Source organism: Lepisma saccharinum, chromosome 16 (assembly GCF_977018435.1).
Source record: "Lepisma saccharinum chromosome 16, izLepSacc3.1, whole genome shotgun sequence".
Lineage (NCBI taxonomy): Eukaryota > Metazoa > Arthropoda > Insecta > Zygentoma > Lepismatidae > Lepisma > Lepisma saccharinum.
In genome coordinates, this window is record NC_139244.1 from 24,907,211 (window position 1) to 24,927,586 (window position 20,376).

The 20,376-nt window shown below is 39.2% G+C and overlaps 1 protein-coding gene across 5 annotated transcripts in view; it reads right to left on the reverse strand.

Annotated features, from left to right (window-relative positions):
• LOC146000352 (uncharacterized) overlaps positions 1 to 20,376 on the reverse strand; it is a 322,131-nt gene that overhangs the window by 28,986 nt on the left and 272,769 nt on the right. For all 5 annotated transcript variants that reach the window (XM_083137897.1, XM_083137896.1, XM_083137895.1 and 2 more), the window contains exons 8-11: positions 6,365 to 6,612; positions 4,565 to 4,896; positions 3,269 to 3,513; positions 979 to 1,184 (exon numbers count right to left, since the gene is read on the reverse strand). In XM_083137897.1, coding sequence (XP_082994023.1) covers positions 979 to 1,184; positions 3,269 to 3,513; positions 4,565 to 4,896; positions 6,365 to 6,612 — 1,031 coding nt within the window. The remainder of the gene's footprint in view (positions 1 to 978; positions 1,185 to 3,268; positions 3,514 to 4,564; positions 4,897 to 6,364; positions 6,613 to 20,376) is intronic.

The following is a 20,376-nucleotide window of genomic DNA, read 5'->3' on the forward strand; positions in this document are numbered from 1 at the left end:
AAGGCAAGGATGTGATTTCCTACCCCGAAACAAGATCTTATGCTAGCTAATGTGGAAGAGGTGGGATTGGATCTCTCTCATAATATGCGTATGCGTGTGGTTCGCTTAAGGGAACTTCCCTTTTTATACATAATCCTTTGTAGATTTTTCTCGTTGAAAGTGTATACCTGTATTATCAAACTACAGTGTGTCCAAAAATAAGGTTTACACTCTTTGAATGTTAATAACAGAGAAACTATTAAATATGACTTGATTGGACTTTTTGTACTTGAAGCTGCAATGTCTACATTGAGTGTGTGAGAGCCTGTGTAGGTACTGATTGATTGATTGATTTGCTTTATTTTACTTTGCATTTTGTGCCACTTTTGGCTAATTTGCGAAGATGGGGACGAGTGATGATATGTTAAATTGATGAATGGACACTCACAAATATCCACGCCCAGGCAGGGATTCGAACCTGGGACCCCTAGAGTTGTAGTGCAATGTGCTAACCACTCCACCACGGGGGCTGGCTGTGTAAGTATTCTGTTGCTTTTAATTCTGTCACGGCCTGCCAGGCGGTAGGCTTTAGTGTACACAAAATGGCAGAGATGAACAATTTCTATTCAGAAAAATGTAAGAAGTGTCGAATATCCACTCAGATCTCACGATTTAACACAGTTAAATTTCAACCTGTGGGGAACTGTGAAGAACGCTGTGTATGCTACAAAGCCACAGACACTGGATGACATGACATGTCATTGAGAGTACCTGTGCTTCCCTTCAAATGGAAACCATACCTGCTGTTTGTCGGTGTTCAGTGTTGGAGAGGATGTATTGCTGCCAATAGTGGCTATTTCGAACACCTATAACTTTAAAGTACATAACACCACAAACAAAAGTTCATACTTGCTGTTAATATTGTTCAAAAGAGAGTAAACAATATTTTGGGATACACTGTATAATGTTAAAAGTAGAGCTGCAGATGAGAACACTAACCTTTCCTGGAGTACACTTGACCCAGCACCTCACTTGGATCAACAAGACCTCCACCATGGTCGTTCACTTTCGCTGTTTTACTGTCTGGAGGTCGGATCACTGTTGAGGGTCCTTGAGATTTTGATGCCGGCCGAGGAAGCATGTTGGATTTGAGCAATTGTGCTAAACTTGAGTTGAGATCAAGTTTTCTTGGCTCTGACGTTGACCTGTGAAATGATCATAAGCAATACTTTACACGATTGTAATTTCAAGCGACAAAATTCTAACACCTGAAGAATATCGAACTGTGTTATTTTACCTTTAAACTGGTAACTCTCATGGTATTAGGAACATAACATTAAATACATTCAAAGCTGTGTGCAATGCTCATATCTTACAATGGTATGATGAAGTATATCTTGTGTTCAGGATCCTCCAGTACTGGGTTTGATAGCTGGTGGAGGTCCCGTCCCAATTAGTCTATCTGCATAAAGTGGACTTAAAACTAAAACTCAAAGATCTTCTGTAATATCATAACCATATATAAAGTTAGATTTGGCATTGTTTGTTTAACCCTACAACAGTACCGTACGTAAAATTTACGTATGCTTTGCACTCAAATCCCTCCCCTACCTCCCACCCACTTACCCCTCTGCCTAGCAGTGTCTCGGGCATTCTGTCAGACGCGAGGCAGCACTGTGGTAAGGAGGGTGCAAGCATTGAACGTCTTTAGTTTGTTCGTTATGTTGGACTCTGTACATCAATTTTATGTAGCTCTAGTAACACGAGAAAAATCTTTCACGTAATTTTGACATTCGTAAATTCGATTTTCATAGTTAGATTTTGAAAAACAAAAGTTTAGAAGCATGCACTATTTCTTGTAAGACTTTAAAATTACATTCATTCCTTATTTACAGTATTATAAATATTATTATTGTTTGTTTTTCATTGTTTGAACTTTTCCCCTTCATTCTCAATGTACGTACATACTTGTCAATGAAGACATTCTCTTAAAATATTTTGTGTTTAATAAAACAATGTTTACATTTTTAAACGATGAATACCATGCTAAAGGTCCCGGGTTCGATCCCCGGCTGGTTCAAATCCTGGAACTTTTCTAACGATGGAAGCTGCCCCGGTGCCCACCCAGCATCAAATAACATGGGTACCTGGGGGAAACCCTGGGGGGTAAAGGCAGTCAGGGGTGTGATGCTGAACACATCACCCCCACTCACGACCGGATCAAGAAAGTGTGGAGCATTACCCCCACACCCCCTATACGCCTTCATGGCGTTGTGCTATGTACAGGGGAGCACTTTTTTTTTACCTTTTGAATACAACCCTAATATAAGGAAAATAAACAAAATAATGTTAAAAAAGAATAGTCATTTTGTTTTCATGATGTAGAGGTTCTGTTAAAAATCACCTTCTTCATGTACATAAAATTTACATAGTGCTTGTTACAATGTAATATGGGGACACGGTAATGTTCTAGGGTTAAAGTTTAGTTTACACACACGCTCAAAGCCTATAAAATTTTGTCTCATTCTGATAAAATACTCATAAAAAATATACCAATACCAGTCAACAATATTATACTGGTGTATTATAAAATTCATTTTATAATTCATTGACCTCCTTACAATAGCTCTTGCTTTGAAAAAGAAATAGCATATTTAGATATATGTACTTTAGGAAACTAATGCACACAAATTAAAAGTTCAATACCAGAATAATAACAAAATGGTAGAGTTTCATACTAAAATGTAAGGTCATTATGATACATCGGATTGGTAAAACTATTGGAAACTGACACACCAATATGTCTACATACCAATAGAATACCAATTGAAGGGCTCAGGAGTAAGTGACATTTTGGTTATTATTGAGTTGATTAAGCAGAAAGGTTATTAGAAGCTATGCTGTAGATAAATTGGTTTCTTGTTGTGTTTACCAATTGCAGAAAGGTTCAATGAATCCAATGCAAATTCCATGACATGGCAATTACACGTGGCAATTGAAGGATGGCTCCTGTTTTTAATTTGTAACTCAGTAATGATCAAAATGCCAACCATGTTTTACTCCCAAGCCCTGCAATTAGTAATCAACCCTATCCCTAATTTATATACTTAGAAATAACTTGAAAGCTGCATAAGAAAATATATTTGAGAAAAGAGAGAGTGCACTTTTAAAATCCACAATTCAGTATAAATCATCAAAGCAATATTATAGCATGTGAAACATTCACAGTCCATAAGTCACTATGTTGCCTATATTAACACACATGTTCTGAAACTCTTGAACAACTTACCAGTTCTTCCCAGTGGGTTTTGTCTCGTTTCCATTCGGTCCCCACATCAAATCCGTTGAGATCAACAATGGCAAATCCTCTCCCATTGGTATGTAGGGAGCCCTCATCGAGAGGTCTTCGTCTCCGTCTACACTTTTACCAGCAGGAGAGTTCATACTCAATGGCGTGTACTGTCCCATTTGCTCGTCTTCACCAGTCGAACCACTGGGACTGTTTAATGATGTCATACTTTGTCCATCTGGACTCTGAAAGAGAAATAAAGTCATTAAATAAAGTCATTGATGGTGTCAGATCCTAAGACTGTATAACACACATTCTTTACTTCCAATTCATTTAGCTTGGATTTAAACATTCAAGATACGTTTGCAGGTTCATCGAGTTAATCCCTTTCTAGTTCTAATTACCTATTCAGATACTAGGAGCAGAGTGAGTCTATGCATACATGTTTCTGATTGCACTAGATGTAGGGTTCACAGACATGCTCTCATTCTCCTGGACTTGTATTACATTATAGACCTATGCCCAGTAACAGGAGGAATTTGAAGAAAATCGTACATTTTGAACATCACATAATTTGCATTATTAAATGTGTCTTTCAGTTTTATTTTTGCAAAAAAAAAATTAGTTTTTTTCATCCTCTTTTAGTGTAAGGAACATGTCGCAAATTCACTAGCGTACACAGGGTTTTTTCAGATGGGGATGGAATTGTAAAGGTGGATTTTAACTACATTCTAAGGAGGGGTGGGGGTACACAATAAGTGGCGTTTGCATTCACCACTTTAGTTTGCCCAGAGTTCTTTACTGCCTTCATTTGAAAATTTTGAATTTTTCAAAATTTTGGGGGCTCATATCCATATCATACTAATTACAGACAGACAAAATAATTGTTTTGTAGATTTTAACCTTTAGGTTCTTTGAAATTAAAATGCACAAAAATATCAGAATTTTAAAAAATAGTAATGCAACCAATAATTTTAAAATTGGACGATTTTATATTGAACGAACCCAGTCATTAAAATGAACTAAAACTTTTTTTTATATATTTATATTCTGTGATAGAAAAAAAAAAAGGCTTACAGTGCAACAAAACTATCACATATATATAAACAGCAAAAGCAAACCATACAAAGATACACTTGAATGCTCTACAAGCAATTCTAGACATACATAATTTTACAGAATTTGGGATATCATAGTGATTTTTGCCGGCACAGGCCAAAGGTGAAGTGGCACCTTAAATACATGAAAAGGGGAAGTAGCACTACCTAGAAATATTTAATCTCCCTAGCAACTTACTTTGATGGATACTGGAGACAGCAACGCAGATGAGCCACTGAGATCACTCGGAGAGCCGTTGGACGAAGACTCGTCCCTGTAGACGAAGAACTGCTCGCCATCCTTCGTAGAACTGATCCCCGATCCAGAATTTGAATTGGAGTCATTGAGAGAATTTTCAAGCTTCAATTCTTCTGCAAGGCCACCAAATTCAGAAGACAGGGGAATATACTGGTCGGACAAAATAAGGTCGTCAAATACATCAGACAGAAACGGTGGAGTATCAAGAGGCACGCAAACGTCACCAGCTGTTGGAGCAAGATGAGTCAAATCTTCTGGTTCATCCTTCAGCACTGCAATGAAGAAGATTTAACTTAATCTTCCATACTGAACTATACAGGCAATCATTATTAATATTATGAAGTTGTTAAGACTGGCAAAGTCTGCTTTGCACAGAAAGGCCAATTGGGTTTGAATATCTAATTCAAGGGTAAGAACCACTGGGATTCGAACCTGCTTTAACCACTAAGCTATAATTAAGAAATATAATATTATAAATGTAATCCAGAATATCCATGGAAGCACATGGAGAAGTAATAACAACAATGATGGTTATGAATTTCAAGTACCAATCAATTTATAAATCTTGACATAATTCAAGAGACAGATTTTGATTGAAAATATTATGAAAAATTCATAAACTATTGAACTATTATTTAATCTAGTGCCCTACTAACCTAATTTCTTGCTTTATCAACAAAATTATAGTTAAAAAAAGTTCTTATTCTTTAAGACTATTTGGCAACTTGTCAGGTACAAATACGAGGGGAAGTCAGTAAATAGATTACAAATTGAACTGACGTGGGATGATTGAAAATAGTGGCGAGTAGTTTCTAAAGGTGTCATTAAGTGGCAGCACAATCGAGCTTGATGATATTCTGTTAGCAGTCACTAGATAACAGATGCACACATGGCACCTAAGTTTTAAAATGGCTAGTATGCTTGAGGAGTGTACATTACAAGAGCAGCATGCTGTTGTGCATTTATAGAAATGTTTCATGTTTACAGTGAGAAGTATTTGTTGTGTAAAGCACTGCACAACTGAGTTGATAAATTCTTGCAAGAAGAGTCAAACGTTTCACGAATGATGAAGATGTTGAACGTGAGGTTCGACTGTGGCTGGGAGAGCAGCCCAAAGACTTTTATGCAGCAGGTTTTGGGATAAGTGTCAATGTAGGTGGAACTTATGTTGAAAAATAAAAACTGTTTTCAGGTCAGAATCAGGCCGCGGTGGCTCAGTCGGTAACGCGTCTGACTACCATGCTCAAGGTCCCGGGTTCGATCCCTGGCCGGTTCAAATCCGGGAACTTTTCTAACGGTGGAAGCGGCCCCGGCGCCCACCCAGCGTCGAATAACATGGGTACCTGGGGGAAACCCTGGGGGGTAAAGGCGGTCAGGGGCGTGATGCTGATCACATCACCCCCACTCACGACCGGATCAAGAAAGTGTGGGGCGTTACTCCCACACCCCCTATACGTCTTCATGGCGTGGTGCTATGCACAGGGGAAGACTTTACTTTTTTTTTTTACTTTAGGTCAGAATCTTAATTAATATTTTTTTAATAAACATTTGTGACCTACTTACTGACTTATCCTCATTTGTAAAATGTATATATAAAATTAAAATTTGAAATTCTGAAAACATATAATGTACACAAAACCAGTATTATGTTATTAGCAAATTACTAGATTCGTTATAACTTTTTTGACTGTAAGGGAGTGAGAAATTTGAATTAATAAATTGTAAGAAAACATAACTTACCAGGCAGGCCAGACTCATCATCAGAGAACATGAGAAAGCCTTTGTTCATCTCCTCCGTACGTGGAGCGAAGATTTTGGCAGTGGCTGCTTGAGGCCGAGGGAAATGTGATTGCACAACAACGACTGGTGGTTCAGGAGCCGGTGCTGCTGCTGGTGGTGGTGGTGGAGGAGGAGGTGATGGTGTTGGTGAGACACTCTCCTGTGTCAACTGGTTACAGGACAGGACTTCATTTTTGTGTTCGATTCCACTGCAATGAACAGAATTGAGAACTTTAGAATCGAGATCACCATATATCTAAAGACAAAGCATTAACTAACGATAATACCATAAACTACGTATTCGTATTTGAATTATTTGCACTGGTGTTGTTACTCATTCTAAAGTATGACTGGTGTTATTTCCGGCCTCCAATAGCATAAGAACATGGTCGATTTCGAGAACACGTTCATCTGATCAGCCGTTTCGAGCATCTGCTGGGACATGTAGGAACGGAGACCCCACAAGTAACCAATTATGTTGCCTACTTCACCCAGTGATGCAACAGCGTAGGTGAAAGGGGAGAGTTCATACCAGAAGCTACAACGGCTCCGATATAGTTTCAAAGGACAAGACCAACCCTGTTTTAGTTCTTCATCATTAACAATAATTTTAAGGTATGGGGTACAATTTCCCATAGCTGCACACATATTTCAATATGAAAGAAGTCTCTGATATATCCTTGAGTATGTATTTCTCCTCATGTGACAGTTACAAACACCCTTTTATGTCAGTTGTTAAGCTAGATCAAGACCATTAAAAATAACACCAACAAATATATTTAGACTCCTGTATTTATGGAGAATGAAAATGCTCTTTAACTTAATATTTCCACTATTCAAAGCCACATTTTGGCTATAACCATTCTCCATTCCACCTATGAACTTTGTGCAGTTCTATTATATTTCTGTATGTTTCCAGGATATTTCGTCCAACACCAGGCTATGTAGATCTCCACTATTCATGCTCTGGAAAGAAAACCGTGCCTATTGTTTTAAAATTTTGAGTGTGCATAGGCCATACTTTAGAACTTTACAAATCCAAAAATACATATGGTTTGAGTTGGAGAAAGTACATTTAATCCGGTTCCCAGCATCTTCTAGCATCTAGATTACGAGGTCAAATGGTCAAGGTTATTACAATTAACATGTTAAAGAAATAACTAAGTACAACATTTATCTGAACCTTAGCCATTTAACCTTTTAATCATTGGATGCTATCTCCTACAGAAGACACTTCAAAATGAGGTCAAAAGTCAACACTTGTTTTGGCGAGAAAGTAGCGTAACAAAAACTAATTTCGACATCTTTCTCTCTCTTTCCCAACTAATGAAGTAACCCCATCATTCTTGTACCGCAAAACACAAGAATATTAATGCAAAGGGCAAGAAACTTTAACCTTATTAATTAAGCATCATCTTCACAGCTAACGACTAAAAAAACTAAATTTTTTTGTTCTTGCTGGGACTAATTATGAAATGTAAATAAAACGTCTGTCTTTCTCTCCATACATTCTTTTTTACCTCAGTGACTTATTTTCTGTTTATCATCGGAAGTGTAAAGATAAGTTCACTTGCACTTTAACTTGTGTCAAAGGGGGCAAAAAGTATATTCCTGTTCAGATGAAGTGTAACACATTTCACTATTTAGCTTTTTTTTAGAGTGTACGTTCCGCTTTATTTGAACATGAATGAACAAAATCTCACACAACTATGACAATTGAATCTACCATATAAAATTTCAGCTCGTCTCTGAACATTAACGCACTAGGAAGTCCAAATTTTTATTTGACTTGCACATAAGAAAGGAACTGCTGCTTTATATGGCCTTGTAGTTAGTTTATGCTCTTGCCGAAAAATGAAGCGACATTTCTGTATCAGAATTACTTAAGATTATTCCTGCATTCAGTTCTTGGCTAGTGGAAGACTTTATTTTGATAAGATATTCTTGGGTTTATCATTTCTCATTTTGGTTTACGCTTAATTCTTTCCGACGTCGTTCCTTCTGCACTTAATTCTTTCCGACGTCGTTCCTTCTGAACTTAATTCTTTCCGACGTCGTTTCTTCTGCACTTAATTCTTTCCGACGTCGTTTCTTCTGCACTTAATTCTTTCCGACGTCGTTTCTTCTGCACTTAATCCTTTCCGACGTCGTTTCTTCTGCACTTAATCCTTTCCGACGTCGTTTCTTCTGCACTTAATCCTTTCCGACGTCGTTTCTTCTGCACTTAATCCTTTCCGACGTCGTTTCTTCTGCACTTAATCCTTTCCGACGCCGTTTCTTCTGCACTTAATTCTTTCCGACGCAGTTTATTCTGCACTTAATTCTTTCCGACGTCGTTCCTTCTGCACTTAATTCTTTCCGACGTCGTTCCTTCTGCACATAATTCTTTCCGACGTCGTTCCTTCTGCACATAATTCTTTCCGATGTCGTTCCTTCTGCACTTAATCCGTTCCGACGTCGTTCCACACACACTCAATCCTATCCAATGTTGTTCCTCACGCACTTAATTCTTTCCGACGTCGTTTCTCCCGCACTTAATCCTCTCCCAGATCGTCCCACCTGCACTTCATCCTCCACACGTCATTCTTCACGCAATCAATTCTTCCAGACGTCATTCTTCGCGAACTTAATCCTTCCGCACTTCGTTCTTCACGCACTTAATCCTTCCAGACTTCGTTCCCCACGCACTTAATCCTTCCAGACGTCGTTCCCCACGCACTTAATCCTTCCAGACGTCGTTCCCCACGCACTTTACACCCTTTCCGCGATCGCTCCTCACGCACTTTACACCCTTTCCGCGATCGCTCCTCACGCACTTTACACCCTTTCCGCGATCGCTCCTCACGCACATAATCATTTCCGACGTCGTTCCTTTCGCACTTAATCCTTCCCTCGATCATTAATTTCGAGTCAAACGCAAGAGATCTGAAAGCATCATAAGGGGGAGGGGGTGATGTGAGAAGCGCTTTGAGCGAGAAGAAGAGCTGACAGGAAAAGCTACTGCTTCCTGGCACTGTTCCAAGTCGGCTGAACGGTGGCACGGGGGAAGCAATGGAGAAATAATCTCACTTTAGTTCTACATTCCACAGCCATCGCCCTAGAAAGCCTAGACATAATGGCACAGTAGCAAGCGTGAGAGACTGTTACACGAAAAGAAAACACGTCTATGATAACACCAATCACAGAGAACTGATACAGGATTGTGTAATTTCTTTACCCTGGAGCACATCTCACTCAACACTGTAAGTACAGGGAGGTTATTGCAGCATGCCACCGCTTCAGCATCGGCCGCTTGCCGGCCCAGTCATGCAACAGGTGCCGGCAAATTGCGTAACAGATAGCCCGTAACAGAAACCGCTTGTTTTGTAATGTTTCCACTTTTCACAATTACAGTTACAATTACAATTGAAATAAGCACGTACCTTGTCGCACGGATGCAGGAAAAGGTGTCCTCCCAAATACAAATATTTCTGGCACCTTATTTCTGACGTCTAATCTTAGATTAGTCATCGCTACTTTATTCTCAGTTGTCGCGACAGCGCCTGCAGCTTATCGGGGGTTGGGTGAGTTGTCAGCCGCGAGATGGCGCTTCATACTGCACGTGTCGGCAGTGATGCCAACCGTAGGGACATGTCCCTACGCATAGGGACTTTTCACTAAATTTCGCCCGCGTAGGAACGTAGGGACAGATTTTGCCAAATGAGGGAAAACGTAGGTACTTTTTTCAATCTTGGTAAATTACATTTTATGAATTAGTTTATCTGGATACTTTAGCGAGGAGGAGAAAAAAGAACTAACTAACAGATCTCCATCAGAATTTTGGAACATGTTATCGGTTACCAAAAACTTTCAAGGCAAGTTCCTTTTTGAAAACATTTCCACTCTCGCGAAAATAGTGCTAACATTGCCGCATTCTAACGCGGAAACGGAAAGAATATTTTCAATGTTAAGTGATACAAAAACAAAAAAGGGAAATAAAATGGGACCAAAATTGTTAAAGAATGCAGGAAATACAGCATCACCAACCAACATCTATCTCTGCACAGCAGCAGCATGTATGACTTCAAATAACATAATCAACAGTAAACGACTCAACGTTATTCATTAGGGGTGTGCTGGATTCTTTACTTTAAAAAGTCGTTAATTCTCGACGTTTTCTGCCTTGTAAGTTTCTGGAACTTATCGAAAGTTGTAAGTTTTTATTCTAGAAATGCAAAAACAATCACTTAAAGTGAAAATGACTTGTAAAATTCGAGATTTCCAGTGCTTCGGGAAATTTCGAACATTTCCCGTCCAGAAAATTTTCCGACTTGGTCGGGAAATTGCAAATTTTTCAGTCCCGAATGTCGGGATTTAAAAAAATTACCGTCCCGATCCCGTCCCGACTCAAAAAATTCTGTCCAGCACACCCCTATTATTCATTAAGGCAAGAATTTACAATACCGGACCCTTCTGTAATTTCTATGCTACGTCTTATACTCACGAAATAATTATTCGTGATAATTTATCTCAAGTTAACATGTTGGGGTGAGGGGGAAAAAATGTTCATTAACGTGTAGAAGTTGTAAAATAAGCTTTTCAATTCTCGCAATGATTCTCCGTATACAAGTATGGTAGCCATATTTGTTGATATGAACAAATTAAAATTAGTTACGCTGTCTACAGCGTTGCCACACTGTTGATTTCATACTTGGAGAGCATGGATCGTGTAAGAATGGCGGAAGAGAACAGTAAACAAGTTGTTAATGTTGTACAGATTGTTAGGTGGAGTGTGCAGGAGGATGGCTGTGGGCTAATTAATAAACTTATGGATTTCAGTATATTGCCCAAAGAACGTGCTTACATGTGACAGCGACAATCACGATGTAGAAGAACTGATTTGATTACAGGTAAATTTGGCAACAGTACATCAATCATAAAATTGCAGGATACGAAAATGGCCTTCGATGATGAACGTTTGCCGTTAAAGTGCTACGAAAATAATATTTTTTATCGGTTCGTAATCACAATTACCGCAAAACCATTCAGGAATAGCCCCACTGACCATTCTCGGTAAGTTTAGGTTAAGTTAGGTTAGGCAAACATAGTTAAAATTTGGGCTCGGAAAAAACATGCACGGGTAGCCCAACAAACCATTGACGGATAGCCCCACGAACCATTCAGGTACGGTTAGGTTAGGTTAGGATAGGCAAACATAGTTAAAATTTGGGGTCGTAGTAATATCAGGAATGTATATTTCGTTTTTTAAGTATTGGAAACACAAAATCTTCCGGTAAATAATAAGCAATCGTGCCGATCGCGGACCACTCAATGTCACTTATTTTGCAATTTCTACACGTGACCCCCCAAATTTTAACTTCAAATTCGTGATTAGGAGGCCTCAATTAGTGAGTATGCGAAATATTACAAAAAATCGGGGAGAGGTCCTGTATTGTAAATTCGCTCCTTCATTAATTGTGGAAGCACCGAGCAGAAAGATTTGGTAAGTAAATGTGTATATTTTATCTTCTGTTTGCATGCTCATGAGGTGTTTTTTTTTTAGTCACTTTACTTGGCGTAGGGACATTTGGTCAGTTGTAGGGACATTTTGACTACGTCTGTAGGGACATTGCCGAAAAATGGTTAGCAACACTGTCGGCTACCAGACAGTGAGTCTACGCTCATTCATGTTCACTTCTGTTCGCGTTTATCAGTACGCGTTTTGTTTATACTGTGTTATTGAGTTGGTGTGCTAGTGCTTTATTGTGTGTTAATTGTTATTCATTCATTACTTATGTCGTTAAACAAATATAGTCTTGAACATAGAGTTTTTATGTACGATAATTACGTGAAAACGAATTCTTGCAGAAAAGTGGTCAGGGATTACGATAGACAGGATCTCTTGAACCTAAGAAACGTGTTGTATTGCTGTTGAAGGAAGTCATTTTCAACATCTCTTATAACACAGGAGGTTAGTGATCATCATTATTATTACTTTTAAATATCATTTTACGCTTTCGGTTTGCTTTATGCGCCGGGATGCTGTCTTCCCTTTCTGTCAACTGAGGATAAAGTAGCGATGTCTAATCTAAGATTAGATGTCAGAAATAAGGTGCCGGAAATATTTGTATTTGGGAGGACACCTTTTCCTGCATCCGTGCGACAAGGTACGTGCTTATTTCAATTGTAATTGTAACTGTAATTGTGAAAAGTGGAAACATTACAAAACAAGCGGTTTCTGTTACGGGCTATCTGTTACGCAATTTGCCGGCACCTGTTGCATGACTGGGCCGGCAAGCGGCCGATGCTGAAGCGGTGGCATGCTGCAATAACCTCCCTGTAGATGCAACACCTCTCTCGCAGCAAGAAAATAGCTTGTTTTAAATATAAATATTCAACTTAGGGGAACATATATCCAACCGTCATCCAACTATGTTTTAAGAAGTATTGGCACACAGCATAAACAAAATGTGGAAACCGAGGTGCAAGGGGCGTGGTGTATTTTTTTTAAGACATCCACATGCCAACCTCTTTTCCACGTAGTACACCCTGGACTTCATTTTTCAGACTAGTCAGGTTCTGGCGCCTGGACCTGCAGCCATCCTATATTGGAATTGCGTTTTTTTCCATATGCGTTTGTGGTTATATCTCTCTTTTTCATCTTATCACCATTCGTTTCCATTGTCGCGATTAACAAAAGTCGCAGAAAAGCGTAGTAAAACAAAACAAATCAATCAATCAAAATGCGAAATCACATTGAAAATGAATTTCACATTAAAAATACATTTAAACAATTTATTGTTTGGGGAAAGCTAGCCGTGTATCCCGAGGCCTCAACGATGGTGTAGCGTTTGTGCTGTCGCCTTGTAATCAAGGGGTTCTAGGTTTGATCTTCAAAGTGGGTAAGATTTTTACTTTAAACTGCAGGCCCTGTGTAAAACTGGACTTAGAACTTACTTTTGGCTCCCCACTTGCCAAACGAGTTTAACAATAACAAAAATATAATAATTTCAAAAATTAGTACATGTGCTCTAACTATGTCATCCATTGTCATACGTGCAGGAAGTGTTATATACAACGAAACAAACTTATCTATTCACGATACAACACTGCACGAAGCATCGTCTCGTTTCAGTACCATCATTGGTACACCTCAAAGAGAATCGCTGTTCCACGTGAACGAAACCGACTTATCCAAACATTTTCAGTCACCCACAAAATAAAAATAAAATCCAGTAATTATGAAAACAAGCCTTTGTAATACATAGTACACAATGAAACTACAATTCAACCCGCCTAATTCTACATATAAGCAAAGTATTACCGGCACATGGTCCCGTACGCTGTACTTCTTCCTCTGCAAAATTCAAAGACTTCCTTGAAACTGGAAAAGTGGCGCGACCTGTCTTGTCAGATACTACCCAACAGAACTTTTGCCAGTCGCAACAACGATTTCTCCTGACGCAACACTGCGAAATCGACTGATGAAACAGTGCACAACAGATTGAAACAGACATTTCTTCTGCGGCGAGAGATTTAACGTTGAAAGTTCGAGAATCTTTAGAGATAGAAAAATATTAGGACGTCTTTCTTACGAACAACAGAAAAGGGGACTTAACGGGGACAAGGGCCCCTCATGCAGAAGGTTGAGTAGAACAGAATAGTTCACGAAGACGACGATGCCAACTAAAGAAATTAGTGAACAACGTGGATATTTCTTCAGAAAAAGTTTTGAATTTTTACAACAGTGTTTTGTTGCAGATGTTTTTAAACCCATAGTAAATGTTTCTATAAATGTATTGTTCGTCATCCCTTTCAATTACATGTTGACAATTTAGTAGCCTACACTTAACACGAAACTACGTTGCACAAAAAAATCAACATATGAAATGATGTTCGTTCATGTGCAGCCGGTTCGGTGGCTGAGCAGGTTGACTGGCGAACCACAATTCCGGACTCGAGTCCAGGCCTGAAAACGGGTGTTTCTTTGCGAGTGTCCGTTCATCGGCACGATTACTCAAAAAAGTGGTAGAAAGCGATGTTAAATTAGACAAACATAAATATAACTATACGTATAATCGCATATACTACAACTGCTGCCATGGCGGAAGCAAGAACAGCTGTCATGTAGCAACGTTGCCAAGGGCAAGTCTTTGTTACTGCCAATCCTTCTACAGATGTTTTCCTCCGCTTTCAAAAGCATCATCACTCGAAACAAGAGTACTTTAGCAACTTTCGAGTTTGCAACCGCGCGACCGGAGGAAACTAGGCGCTTTCAAGAGGTTTGGCAACATGGGACCCGAAAGTAAACGATGTCAGCCGAACATGATCGAATCAATGTGATTCGTTGCTTTCCAACAGCAAGTTCAAAACGCGGTCAGTATAAACCCATAAAAGGTGCCGAATAAATGGGATAATAAAAATCCAGTGATTTAAACCATCTGGCGTGAGTTTTGGTTTTATTTAAGCGCGGATAGTATAATTCGATGCAAGAGGAACTCTCGGCAAGCACTTTCACTTTGAAAACACCTTACTACACACCAAGGATTGAAGAATGTTGCTTTAGCAGAATAATATTCCTAATGCTTATTTTCGATTTGCTGCCAGCAAACGCCTCTCGCTGGTATGCACCTCGTCACTGCATTATATCAGAGCTTGCCCCCTCCCAAGCAACTTGACTTCTATCTGGCACATCGGTAGAACGATAAATATAGATCACACTTCGAGAGAAGCATTAAGGCGCCTGTGGGCATTGACATGCTTGCATTTTCCTAATGAGTGCACCGAGAAATAGCACCGATTTATCAAATCTTACTTCCAGTACATCTTATTGTGAATCCTCACTATTCAAGGGAATAATAATTTGCTCCTGAAGAATTCATTGTGTTGTGGATGGGGCGAGGGGATGAAACGTGCCAAAACTACAGGAACCACGAAATCAGACTACTGGGCTGAAGTGTGGTGATGCCACACATGGCAGTGAAGACAGCAATCGTTGGTTCCCACACACTATATGACGTTGCTTAGTCCAAGTACCATTGCTCCTTCCGCACGGAAACAGTGCAACACTGTTTTCATCCCTGCTCTCCTAAATCGCAAAGGCGGACTGCAGAGTATCGCATCCTCAGAGCGCACTAAATGTTGCCAACTCTTGTTACGTACCCAATGAGACCAACTCGTGTTAACGGTTTGCCGAAGTGGAATATAGATGGCAGCACAAGGTGTGCAAGATTGAAGATTAACACGAGATACGCGAATAGCAGTGTAAATAAGCGCAGAGTAATTTGGAAAGATGAACAATAAAATCCATTATAAGAGGATGAAGAAAAGATATAAAAACAATAAATTAATGTAAATACTTAATAAATTAAATTGATGTTCGTATGTAAACATACCGGAAAACTAAAGAAGTGAAAACACTGAAACAAATTCGTGTCTTTTAACAGATCTTGAATCAGTTAGCTTGATTTACCATTTCCCTTATTGGAAATTTTGATTTATACCAGTGGCGGCGCGAACCACATTCATTACCTTTGGTTGCGCGTCCTAGCCGTAGCACCTACTTGGATGCGCGTTTCAGTTGTCTAGCACCAAGTATACCCTTATTGTACTTATTTAGAGTTGACGCGTTTCAGTCGTTGCCACAAGGCAGAAGAATAAGAGCACAGGTAAGATTATGCCCAAAGCTTGAGGAAAAGAGAGCTGGGAAAAGGATAAAAGAATTTCTCAATCGTCGAAGAGCAGAAATAGGCGGCGTACATATCAACCCTCAGCCTCGAACTCGTAACCCTCTAGGACATGACGTGAATGAGGGAAAGGTGAGGTGTTACCAGTTTGTGAAAAGAGAACTTAGTGAAGAGGGAAAACCTACATATGAAAATACCAGAGGAATTGAAATAAAGGATGCACGTTCCAGAGATTACATAAGAGTCCAGAAGGAAGTTCAATTCCCACAAATAAGGAAGTCCAGATCCAGATTCCCGCAGAGAAGGAAGTCCAGATCCAGATTCCCACAGAGCAGGAAGTCCAGATCCAGATTCCCACAGAGAATGAAGTCCAGATCCAGATTCCCACAGAGAAGGAAGTCTAGATCCAGATTCCCACAGAGAAGGAAGTCCAGATCCAGATTCCCGCAGAGAAGGAAGTCCAGAAGAAAGCATATACGAAAGAAGATTATATGCAACAGAAAGAAGAAATAAATTCATGAAGCATACAAATTGAATGTAAATAAGAATCAGAGAAATACGTAGCTCATTATGTAAATATCCAATTCCATGTATCCTTGTCTAGATAATATAATCGTTTAAACGTCTCCATTGGAAGACTGGTTTCGTTAAAAAAAAAAAAAAAGAACCCTACCCTGAAGATACATTAGCCGTCGTTTAATATTAAGATTTATGTACCTTGAACAAATAGAGGTAGCACTCTGTGCCACCGACGTGGCGATAATGTTTGGCACATCCATAATTTCTTAATGTGTCTTGTTCTCTGTGCAGGCCCATATACACCTTGCACTTTTAACTCCAATTGGGGGTTCTTGATTTTAACCGATAACACACCATCAAATATTAACTGAAATTTAAATGTTTGGTGACTTAGCACTAAGACTATCTACACCCGTGATGATAGACGGGAACAAGACCGGTCTGTCTTAAATACAACTTTAATTAATGCAGAACGTGTGAAGACGAACTTCTTACCACGACTAAAAACAATAAAATATGAGAACGAAAATTTCCATAAATTTTCATATCTACTTAAAGGGGTACACAACACAGCACACGAAAAAACAAACACATGACACCACAGGTCGAGGTTTGCATCCCCATAAAACTTAATTTTCACTCACCGATGTGGTAATTCTGTCAAGTCCAATTTCATGTCCTTGAATATAGAGACGTGTCGGCAATGACCAAGATCATGTTTTTAAGTACCTTTCCTTATGAATACTTTGGATGGAATTTATCTTCACGATACGAAGTTAAGCGGAAAACTACATATAATGCCATTATTTTTTCCTCTCTGAATACCTTATCTTTAATCTGCAGGACCAGGCCGGATTAGCAGGCATATATAGCCGATCTCCGTGATGGAGTGAATAGCACAGCGCGCTACCATATTAGGCGGCCTGGGTTCGAATCCCGGCCTGGGTGTTCTTTGTGAGTGGGCCTTCATCATATCATCACTCATCTTTCATCGTCGCAATACATAGCATAGTGACGTACTATAGTTGAATCGAAAAAAGAGCTCATAAAGTTTTATTTCATGGTCACAGAATATAGGTAGCCTTCTGGCAACGTGTCTGAAACTTGTTTCCATTTGCTGCCGTCACTGGCGTACGCAGAGGGGGGAGGGGGATGATGAGGCTACAGCCCCCTTCGAAATTGAGAAATCAACATTTTCAAATAGAAACAGTGAATTACTCGGGAAAAACAGAGTGATAAATGTGAACAACCCCTTTAAAGCTAGCCCCGATTGCAATTTTTTGATAGTGAAAGGTTCTAAATATACCAAAAATCTTATTGTGTATGCCATCAGCCTAGAAAACAGCTATAATTATCCAACTTTACAATTCCAGCCCCTCCAGAAAAAAAATCCTGTACGCTAGTACACGCGGTGATAAAGGATTTAGTGAAGTGACGTTAAATGAAATGAAACTTTTAGAGTTTTTTTCCTTTCACGTACAGTCGTACCTAACTGCATTGCAATTCGATAGAGATATGGCGCTGTGAAAGTGTAAATATTTTTTTGAATCCCTCTCTAGTAAATATAGAGTTCGAAGCCCCGAGCCAGATCCCACTTGAAAACACCATTTTGTTGGTCAAATCTATCCGAAAGAACTGAGAATATTAAACACTCTCAAAGCATCACTGAAATCTAACAAGGTCACAGCATTCTTCCTTTGTATTAAATGAAACATTATTATCTGTAGGTCACTGAAGGTCTCACAAATAACATTATCAAGTAAGCTTCGTTCTGATTAACAAGTAGGGAAAAAAAGGGGGACAAATGATAATGCGTGAACTTAAAGCGGTGATAAAGGAATTAGTAAACCTATAAGTTTCTCCTTATTCATTTAATGGTTGAACTTATTATATCATGCTCTTGCCTTATCGAGATTGTTACTAGGCACTGGATAAATTCATTGGTCACAATCTTTATGGTGAAATTATGTAGTGTTTTGAGAAGAGAACGAATTTTTGATTTGGATTAAAATGCAAACACGAAATTCAAAACTACATCACTGAACAATCCATTTAAGCAGACTGATCTCTTTCTCAAGCATTTTGTTTCCCCTGATGATGGTATGGTGAGAGAATTTTGAATTTACTGTTCAAACATTTTACAACATTTACGCTTATCTGGGATGTAATTTCTTGGTCCATACCAAAGTAAAATTGATTGATTTGCTTTATTTTACTTCGCTTCTTGTGCAACTTTTGGCTAATTTGCGAAGATGGGGATGAGTGATGATATGATGAAACTGATGAATGGACGGACATTTACGAATATCAATGCCCAGGCCAGGATTCGAACCCGGGATCCCTGGCGTCGTAACGCGATGTGCTAACCACTCCGCCACGGGGCCAGGCGGTTCATACCAAACTAAAATGTTCATGTTAATTATTTTTTTAAAAAAAGTAAACCGGTATCGCCTGTGCATTGCACAGGCCCATGACGATACACATTTTCGACCTTAAGTGATGTGATCAGCATCACGCTCCAGCAAGGAGCTGCCCCCAGGTTCCCATTGATTAGAAGCGGGATTAACCCCATTTATCCAGGGATATGGTCGGAACACGGGAATCGAACGTGAGTCTAGTGTGGTAGTAAGACCCTCTGCAAATTTTTTTAAATATTTTTTTTTTAAAAAATAAAATGCACTTTTTTATTCAGTGTTTGTCAGTTATATTTCACTTACTGTCTCCCCCCCCCCGCCAGTTCCGTACTCTTCTCTAGTTTCTCAACGTCATCAACACAAACATATATGTCTCAGCGGGATTCAAACCTGGGTCCCTTATCGTCGTAGGTATGCGCGGACCACTACGACAAGAACGTCGATACTGACTGGACTATCGCGGCTCCACTAGTTAATTATTACAGTAATAATTTTTTTTTAAATCTAAGTCTTGCGTTCCTAATACATAAATGATGGTTAAAACACTACATCTTACTCAAAGCAATAATAAAGTACAAGTCAATAAACAAGTGTACGAATAGTCAATCCACGTATAATTTGCATTACAAAACAAGCATTCAAGGTTTGTATAGTAATACAATCTACGAGGTATAAATAATTGTTCTCTTTCCGCACAAAATGCTCAACGTAATAGCGTGCATGGAAGTCAACCAGCCAATCAAATTGAGTTGTCCCACTGCTGATTAGTGCGCTTAATAATGGGCACAGTTACACCTCGCCGACTATAGTGAAACCTTTCAGAGCCAATATTGCATGACCAAATATAATGTTACTTGATTCAAGTACTACAGAAGTGGCAAGGAGCCAATTGAAATTTCCCTCCCCGAATAAGAAAATCTTACTGGGAATTTACCAACCATTTTTGTCATTTGCACTGATCCCGTGTCGTAAGGTATAAGGCAGAATCATCATCTTAGTAATTACATGAAATAATGATTCATGTTATCAACGCATGGAATGGTGTATTTGTACCACGCATGCATGCAAGTATGCACTGTCCCCGCACAGTGCCCATTCTTCAAATGTGTCAACGTAAAGATAAGGTCCTAGGTCGAATATAAATACTGCTGTCTTTCCGTCATTTGTCCACCTTTTTCCCCAGCATTTGAAATTAATAATAACCTTTCTCTACACGTTCGTTGAACATGAGGCAGTTAAAAGACAACTATATTCTTTCCAAGATTGATACAATCTATTTTTCTTAACCAGATGAGAATCAAACACACGCATACGAGAGCATACATGGGCAAAGTAGACTGGTAATTGTATCTAAGCCATATAAACTTCGTAAAGG